The sequence below is a fragment of the Zonotrichia leucophrys genome, chromosome 2 (assembly GCF_028769735.1).
Source record: "Zonotrichia leucophrys gambelii isolate GWCS_2022_RI chromosome 2, RI_Zleu_2.0, whole genome shotgun sequence".
Taxonomy (NCBI): domain Eukaryota; kingdom Metazoa; phylum Chordata; class Aves; order Passeriformes; family Passerellidae; genus Zonotrichia; species Zonotrichia leucophrys.
Window position 1 is genome coordinate 33,692,948 of NC_088171.1, and position 9,159 is coordinate 33,702,106.

General features: G+C 41.0%; 1 protein-coding gene across 1 annotated transcript; it reads right to left on the bottom strand.

Annotated features, from left to right (window-relative positions):
- Positions 1–6,619: 6,619 nt before the first annotated feature.
- LOC135443819 (cytochrome c) lies at positions 6,620–9,159 on the bottom strand. The gene is made up of 3 exons (XM_064704505.1): positions 8,976–9,159; positions 8,017–8,193; positions 6,620–7,867 (listed from the first exon to the last, which is right to left on the bottom strand). The coding sequence occupies exons 2-3, from the start codon at positions 8,183–8,185 to the stop codon at positions 7,719–7,721; spliced, it is 318 nt and encodes a 105-aa protein (XP_064560575.1). The 5' UTR covers positions 8,186–8,193; positions 8,976–9,159; the 3' UTR covers positions 6,620–7,718.

Below are 9,159 nucleotides of genomic sequence, written 5' to 3' on the forward strand. Positions count from 1 at the left end.
AGCCAGACAGATGGCACTGCAGTAGATGTGGATTCACTGGGCTTTTCATCTTCACTTCTGGAGACTTTCATGATGACTTGACTTTCAACTGCATTCTGGATTGGCACAGAGCAGCTCAGAGAACTATCATCCTTAAATTTAAAATAAAATATATCAGCAATGTAAATGTAATTTAAGCCAAGTTCCCCATCAATACCTTTTATATATTCTGGCTAAGGAACAAAGGCTCTTTTTCACGCTGATTCTACTGTATGACTACTCTCTCCTCTGCTAGAGCCCATCTTGTTACCTTTTTATCTACAAAATGTTCACTGCATCTACTAAAGATTACTGACCTGTACTTTTCAGGTAAGATCTGAAGCTGGAGCAAAATTTAAAGCTATGTGACCAACTGCAGTGTAACTCAAGCATATTGTGTGAGTGGGGACATTAGGCTCTGGTGTTTCTGAAGAATCAGAGCTGACAGCCCCACAAAACATCATTTGATGTGTGCACTGAGTAAACATCACACCATTTCTCAGCTGGCTGATTTGCTAATGTGGGACATATATCAGTAAAACCAGTGGAAGTGAAGTGCAGACTGCTGGAGCCAGGTGGCCTCAAGTGGATGACTTCAATTAGCTGAAGCAAAATTAAATGCATCCAACCAAAGAGATACTCACTGAACACACACACCCACTCCCTCTAAAACTTCAACTGAAGATACACAAGTTTGGGTTTTGTTGCTTCTGGGTTTCCACTGCTTTTCTCTTCCTTCTGCAACTGGTGAAATCACAGGTGCATTCTTTGTCCCTGTTGAACATATAACAGGTCACCCTGCACTAACCTTGTTTAATTTCCACTTTGCTTCCCCTTTCTTTGCTTCATTTGTGTCATCTTGATTTCCATCCTATGATCCAGTTCATTTGTAGAAGACTACCCTATGTTTTTGATAGATTTTCTGATGTGGAAGTATCTTTTATCTGCAAAGCTCTGTCTTTGATTGCATCTCTCTTTGAGGAGTTTTTTCTGATGTGTCACTGGATGCTGGTACAGAGAGAGATGTCATCTTTCTGAGAATTCAGAGTGACAGCAAACACATATATGAGCTAAATTTTTAATGTCTGATCAGACTGCTGTTGGTAAAATTAGGCACTGCAAAACAAGCTTAACTTGAAACATAAACATTGACCATGAACTGACAGGACAAAAGGCAGCATGGTCTTTTGAAGAGTTGCAAAGGCTTCATGATCAGGCATGTGCCAGAAAATCCATGCTGATAGTTAAAATAACATTGACATCCTCATAAGAAATATCTCTGCTAAGTAAAATTCTAACTAAATGTTAGAAATCTTAGTTTTCCTAGGATCTTATATAGAATCAATGCAAGTATTAAGATACACATGTATTGTAAAATCATGGTTTTCAGGACAATTTGAGACTATCACCAAACACCACCCATAAAGCAGTATTAAAAACATACTTAAAAGTGCATTTTTTGCTAACAAAAGTCATAATTTTTCTGTCTAACAGCTAGTGGAGAAACTATATTAGCTGTATATCCATTTTACGCTTAATACTTCAACTGATGACATCAAAGTGAGCTCCAGAGTAGGAACAAAGCCAGAATACACATTAGAGATTGCCACTTTTGATTTAAGATTCTTTTGAGAAGTTAGAAAGAAACATTTTGCTTCCTAGCTGAATCTTTTACCATTTGAATAGCTGAAATTTAATACAGATTATTTCAAACTTGAGCATGCCTGATGAAATATAAAACATGAATTGGTTTAAGATTTCAGAATTCCACAGACTTATTGCAGACATATCACTATATTCAGCTGGATAATCACCTCCAGCGTTTTTTGCTGAGCACTTGCATTCAAACTGCTTTGTGTACAAATGAAATTTGTCTTTCAAACTGAAGTTTTTTTAAAATTACCTTCAAGAACATGATACAACTCTGCAGCTTTTTTGTACATTGGCTCCCTCTCCTGTTCATTGAGCGCAAGCAAGAAACGGATCAAGTGCAGCCAGTTAAAGACATTTCTCAGCACTTCCATCGTTATTTGTGTTTCTGAGCATCACAAGCAAGGATTTTCTTGGGTATCCAGTTGAAATGGAATCTCTTTCAGTGAATTTAAAGCAAAAAAAAAAAAAAATTGAAACAATGTAGAAGGATTCTTCAAGTAAAGTCTTTACCTTTAGAGTCCACATTAGAGTTAGAGATGTGCATTTTAGAGTCCACTGCAGAGTTAAGAGATGTGTAAATAAAGACTACATTTGAATAGTAAAGTACAAGAAACTGCATGCAGTTCAGACATGAAAAGTATATATTGTAACGTGAAATGAAGAAGAGTAAGACCAGATGGGCAAGCTAACCAGCAACAATTTGTACATGAGAATTAGAACTAAAATTACTCACTATGGCAAAAATCTGTGGAATCAATAATGTGGTACCTTTCCTGTAAAAATACCACTGGAAGGAATACAGACCTAATATCTAATATTCAGATAAATGCTTGTCCCCCTACTTGGCACTGGTGAAGCTGCACCACAAGTCCTGTGTCCACTTCTGGGCCCCTCACTACAGGAAAACACATTGAGGTGCTGGAGCTAGTCCAGAGAAGGACAACAAAGCTATTTGAAGGGTCTGGAGAACATGTAAGGAAATCTGAGGGACCTGGGGTTGGTAGTGTTCAACCTGTAGAAAAGAAGGCTCAGGAGAGACCTTATCACTCTCTACAATTCTCTGTAGAGACCTTATCACTCTCACCTTACCACTCTCTACTCTGCCTGAAAGGAGGTTGTAGCCAAGTGAGGCTCAGCCTCTTCTCCCACACAACCTGCAACAGGAGGACACAGCCCCAGGCTGTTCCAGGGGAGTTTCAGGTTGCACATCAGGATGAATTTCTTCATGGAAAGGGTTGTTAAACATTGGAATGGACTGCTCAGGGAGGTGGTGGTCACCATTCCTGGAGGTGTTCGAGAACAAGTGGACATTTTTTGCACTTAGTGTCATGGTCCAGCTGGCAAGGCGGTGGTCAGTCACAGGTTGGATTTGATCTTGGAGGCCTTTTTCAACTTAAATGATTCAGTGATTCTGTGATCAATAGCAAATAAACGGATCAAATAAGTGGAAATAAAATGCCAGTCTTATAGGAAAAATAGCAAGGTAGGGAGAAGTCTGATTTCCTTTCCTCTCTGTTCTCCAAACCAAAAAATCAACAGTGGAAGTAGAAATATGAGACACACTTCCAAGGAAAAGGCTGGTTACAGTCAATGTAGGAACACTCCTGCAACAAAATCTGGGTGGGTAAGAGCACCAGATCGTTGAGGGCACTGGTGCCACATAGGTGACAACCACGATATTTTTAAAATGCAGTGTGTGTGCTTCTTTCTTATCTGAAAGGACTAGACATCAAGGAATGCTCATGTAATCATGCTGTATCTCATATTAAAAAAACACCTGAGGCATAGTGCAGGTAAAAGCCACATAAAACCACCTGCTTTAGTTAGCTCTTAAAAATTTAGAATGAAAAAACACCAATAAAAGGCAATGTCCCATATCTTAAGAACCATGAGATATCTTAAAAAGAAATTGTCACCAGACACAACTGAATGGGGTCATCAAAAGTCAATTGCTGTGAGTTTTGTAAGGGTGAGAATACAGCTTGGTATTTCTGCTAACAGCTTTTCATTTTCAGAAGACTGGTGGTGGGGTAAGACAGGGACAGCACAGACTTCCACACAAAAATATGCTTTAACACATAGAGGAAAGGGAAGATGGCTCTGGAGAGTGGGTGATTCTGAAAGGAAGAAAGCAGTGGCTCACATTGCACAAGCAAGCTGCATTGAACAGCTTTAACGAGATGTAAAACCAGCAGAGTAATGACTTCTGATCTCCCCTGACAGGTTTATTTTTATCCAAGGCTGTTTAAAATTAATTAATTAAATGCATAAATAACCTGGAGAGAACACACCTCTCCTGCTCCCAGGTATGTGTTTTGAACACTCTGCTATAGTTAGTTCCTCTTTTGCTAATTTTTTTTTTTGGCTTTCGTTTTGCATAATGACAGCTTCAACAGAGGCATATAGCATCTTCTTCCCTGAACACAGGTTCAGTTTGTGGGTTATTGCAGCTTTCTGGAAACTGAGGATGTGAATCTGAATGGTGTTACAGAAGCAAAAACCACCCACTTCTTTCACATCCTGTGACATTGACCTCTAAGCTGAAAGCAATCATTCAAAATGTGACCATCACACTTACTGTATTTCAGATCACAAGAATAATCCTGGAAAAAAGCATGCAAGTACTCATATGCAAGCTCTAAATCATGAGCAGAGGGACAACTACCTGGAGTCCTGACTCAGCAACTGCAGCACTGGGAAGGAGCAGGATTTCATACTCCTTCCCAGGGTTAACATGTCCTACTGCTAGCTCTGGGCTGCTCACCTCCCACCACAACCTGGTTTTCAGGACATCAGCTTGAAAGGGTGCAACTCATCCTGTATGTAGTAAAACAGATTTCTGCTGCCTTTAGCCCTAGATGAGATTTCAGGGTGTGTTTTGGATAAAGGCCAATGACAAGGCTTACTATAGAGGTAAACATGTACACTTCAATGGGCTTTGATATATGTGACAGACTAGAATATCTAATTATTACCTATTAGCTGGTTTTGTTCTCCCCTGTGAACAGGAGGAAGATAGTGTACCACATTCCTTTTAGAAACTGATGCTATATTTTATACCAAAAAAAGGAAAGCATTACATAATCCCATACAAGACTATATCTATCAAAATTAAGATCTTCATCTAAAGCAATTATTTACAATTGTACAGGCAGCAACAAATGGAACTTTCTCAAGCTGGTTTTAGAGTGGTTACACTTGAATTGTTAAGACTCTAAATAAACAAAGCAGCTTCTGTATCACTATATTTCAATTGGATGTACAACTAATAAGTTTTGTAGCTTTGTAAGTATCCTACTTTTTTGGAAGTCACACTATGAAAAGTCGTGCTTTTGGATTTCACCTTTTTTCTAGTCATTAACTATCTTCATTCATTTGCATAATTACACATGGAAATATCACAAGATCAGTTTCAAAGGCATGCCCAAGCAAAGCTGTGAACTAGTAGCCAAGCAGAATTTTTACAGGATGGTGCAATGTTTGGCAGTGCTGCTTTGATTCCCCAATTGGCAACTGTAAAGGAACTACTGAAATACCAAGTGTCTAGACTGGTATAACCGTCAGAATGAACGGTTGATAAACTTGATACTTCATAGGCAAAACTCCATCCTTTTACTCTGTAATATAAACTAAGAAATGAAGAACCAAATCTTGATTATGTAACTGATCGTGATGTCTCCTTTCCACCCAAGCAAGCCCTTGCATTAACACTTACTCAATTGAAAATCTAACCTCCTTGCAATATTCTTTGCTTATCCATTAGTAAAACACCATAGTATTGTGTTTCTCCAGTGGGACATGGCTGCTTGTTACCTACTACCTAAAAACTTTTAAGCCATTGCAGTCCAGGGCTACATACACAGAAAGATGAAATTTTAAAGGTCTGAATGGTCTTTTCCCTAACACGGGGAAGAATGAACGATGAGTAAAGATTTAAATTTTCTCAGTCTTCAGTGTTATATAGAAGTAACAAACATTTGTCTTTGCATACACAGATAGAAGAGCCAAGCTAAATTGTGTCCTCTGCTTACTTTGGGCAAAGGATAACTACTTCCTCCTTAAGCTTTTCTGAGGATGGGTAACTTACTGGTTGCAAATTGTAATCTGTGCAGAAATCACCATACTTTACTGAAAAGTCCTCTTCCCTAATTGATCTAGAGAAGAAAGATGTTGTAAAGAGCAGCTTGGAGGTCACAGTCTTCTTTCACAAAGGTGCTAACAGAACAAAGTGTCACAAGTCTCATCACCATCATCATCATCCTGGAAGACTGCAGAGCTGGGTACAGTTCCATTCTGTATCTACAACTGCTCTATCAGGATTTTGGCATGGAGAAAGCCTCAGTTCTGCATAGCCATAAAAGTGCTATGACAAACATTCCTTACAGAAATTGGAACAGCAATAAACTACTACAATTTGAAGTTTTCTGCTAACAAAATAAAGTGTTTTTTTCGTAAAAAAATTGCTAATAATAGTGTATCCACAACTGCAAGACATGCTGTTTGCAGGTTGGTCTGGAGAGAAAAAATAATCACAACACATATAATAGCAATCACTGAGACCACTGCTAGTAATCTCAGTTCCTTTCACCCATTTACTCTGAGTAAAGCACTTTGCCATTCCATCATCAAGTACACTACTCCATATAAATCAAATGCAGCCCATCCTACAGCACAGCTACAACAGCACTACAACTTTTACCTTGTATTTGCTCCCATCTCACTCTGGAAGCACGGCAGAAAATGCTGTTAAACAGCACATCCCTTAAAGAGCTTTGCAGTCTCTGCTCCAAAATACTAACCTTGCCACATTTATACTTCCCCCACCAACTCAATTAAAACTTACCTTTTTCCATGTGGAGCTTTTTTTGGTCTCATTTATTAATGACGTAAATCTGGGCACACAACTTTGCTCTGCATTCTCACTCTTTTTCACTTAATTTCATAGACATACAGCAAGCAAGACTTTTATTTTTTTTTTTTTAATTTACAGTATTGATTGCTCCAAATTATGCCTTACTGTTGGTACACAGTAAATACATTCTTCTGAACAACTTAGTATGAAAAAAACGCAGATAAAACATCAAAAATACTGCTTTACAATGTGCGAAACAGAACCTTCAGAAGTAATGGTGATGGCTACAGCCAGGCACAGAGGAAGACTGCTTGATTTTGTCTTAGTCTACCAGCACATTCACTCCTGCATCCCTTCATCTGAAACTTCCTGTAACAATGGATTCTAGGTGAATGTTTCTGCTGAATTAAGAAGATTAGGTAACTCTCATCTTGGCCACTAGCACTCGTATTCCCAGAACAGGATGCTTTCTCTTACACTAAGAATGGCTGTTATCAGTAGATTTACTGAGCAAAGGGCACCAATAACACACCAAAACTGGAGATGTTTCTGAAGGGGAGTTGTACTCTATAGGAGCATGCAGCTGTCAGTCTGGATGAATTAGGTTACATGCTTCCCCTAGATAAAAGACAAGTGGCTGGGCACAACTGGCAGTTCACAAATTGTACTTAAATCAGATGAAATGCGTTTTTATCACAAGCTTTAGACAGATTAAATACATATTGCAACACCTAGCACTGATTAAATTTAGAAAAATATTATACTGGGACTGTTTTTCTTTTTAATAGCCTTTGTTGTTTTGTTGTTAATGTAACAGAAGATGTATGGCAGAAGATGCCAAAGGGACCCTGCTTTTTGATGTTAAAGAGCTGAGCTGTCAAAGCTATTATGCTGATGATGATTACTCATTTGTTTATTTACATATTTTTTTAAACAATGAAGAGGCAGGAAATGTTTATTAATTTTTTTTAATTTTTATCATCAAGGATGACTAATCCAATTACATAGTCTTTGTTAAGTTAGTGGCTGCCAAACAAGTGTGTACTCCAGTGACCCACCGTGAGCAAAGTTATCTGATGGGTGATTTTAAGGTTAGACATAGTACATGTAAAAATAGAAAGTTTAAAAACCAATCTCATCACATACATTTCCATTGCCATCTCCTTTGTGAAATAAATAAGGCAGCAGATAACTTTTACTTTGCAGTGGCAACTTTGAGGTATGCTATTAAGTCTGCTCTCTCGTTCTTCTTCTTAATACCCGCAAAAATCATCTTTGTTCCAGGAATATACTTCTTTGGATTTTCCAAATACTCCATCAGAGTATCCTCACCCCAGGTGATACCTAAAAAAAGGTTAAAAAAATCCAAACAGTTAATAAATTCAAAATAATAAACACTAACATTCTTGTCCTCTGCTCAATTTTTGGCAGATTTTTAAAATTATCCCCAAGAACTGAGTATTTCTGTCCCCTAAGGACAGCTTTAAGTTTACCTTTGTTCTTATTAGCATCCGTGTAAGAGAAACCTTCGGCTTGCCCAGTCTTGCGTCCGAACAGGCCGTTCAAGTTGGGTCCAGTCTTGTGCTTGCCTCCCTTTTCAACCGTGTGGCACTGGGAGCACTTCTGGACAAAGATCTTCTTGCCTTTCTCGACGTCTCCCATTGTCAGTACTAGACCAAGAACACACACACGAGGTCAGTATTGCAACCTCAAGGTCACCAACTGAGCTGAAATCTTAAAAAGTGTCCTGCAGGTTTACTAAACCACCAAACGCAGCAGGTGAACCTGGCAATTCTCCAGCACACTGTCTAACCTCAAGCCACAGCTCCTGGGCTTGAAGGTTATTATGAAACCACGAGACTACCCAAAAGGTATCAAGGTGATCAAACATGCTCGAAGGGCCGGAAAAACCTTTCCTCGGACAAACCAATTGCTTAAAGGGTACGGCGACAATTTCTGAAGAACAAATTGAACATAACTTGTACAACTGTACGGGAGTTTCCTAGTCGTGAACGACCTCGTGTAAAAGCACAGGACTCTTGGCAGGCTTTTCCTTTGGAGCTGAAAAAGCGCACCAGACATATTTAATTTTTTTTTTTTTTTTTTGCCTGGGGAGGGCTGGCGGGAACCGGCGGTCCCCGTGACCCGGGATGACCCCAGCGGTCCCGCCGACAGCCACGCGTGAGGAGGCGGGAGGGCCCAAGGGCGCCCGCACCGCCCGGCTCCGGCTCTACCCGCGCCCAGCCTGGCCCCGAGCCTCCCCTCAGACCCCCGCCCGCGGCGCGGCCGCCCGGCCCCACGGTGACCTTCCGCTGCAGCCCGGCCGCCGCCTCAGGCCGCGGACCCGGCAGGTGGGAACGGCCCTCAGAAAGGCCGAGCGCAACGCCCGCCTGCCCGCCCCGCGTCCCTGCCAGCCGTCACCACCCCGCGGGGCCCAGCCACCCTGCCGCACCTGCCTGCCCGGCTGGCCCGCTGCGCCCTCAGTCACGGTGACCGCACACCCGGCACCTCCCGCTCCGTCTGCGCCCAAGGACACGCTGTACTCCGCCCTATGTAACCCGGCACCGCCGCAACCAACCCCTGCGCGCGCCCGCCGCCCGCCTCCCCGCCTGACAGCCAATCAAGCAGCGGCTTCT

What these genes read in the sequence shown, in the direction of transcription:
- LOC135443819 (XM_064704505.1), bottom strand. Translation starts at nt 8,185, where the DNA reads ATGGGAGACGTCGAGAAAGGCAAGAAGATCTTTGTCCAGAAGTGCTCC. An exon ending in GGATGCTAATAAGAACAAAG is followed by an intron (nt 7,868 to 8,016) that starts GTAAACTTAAAG and finishes ACCTTTTTTTAG; the next exon opens with GTATCACCTGGGGTGAGGAT.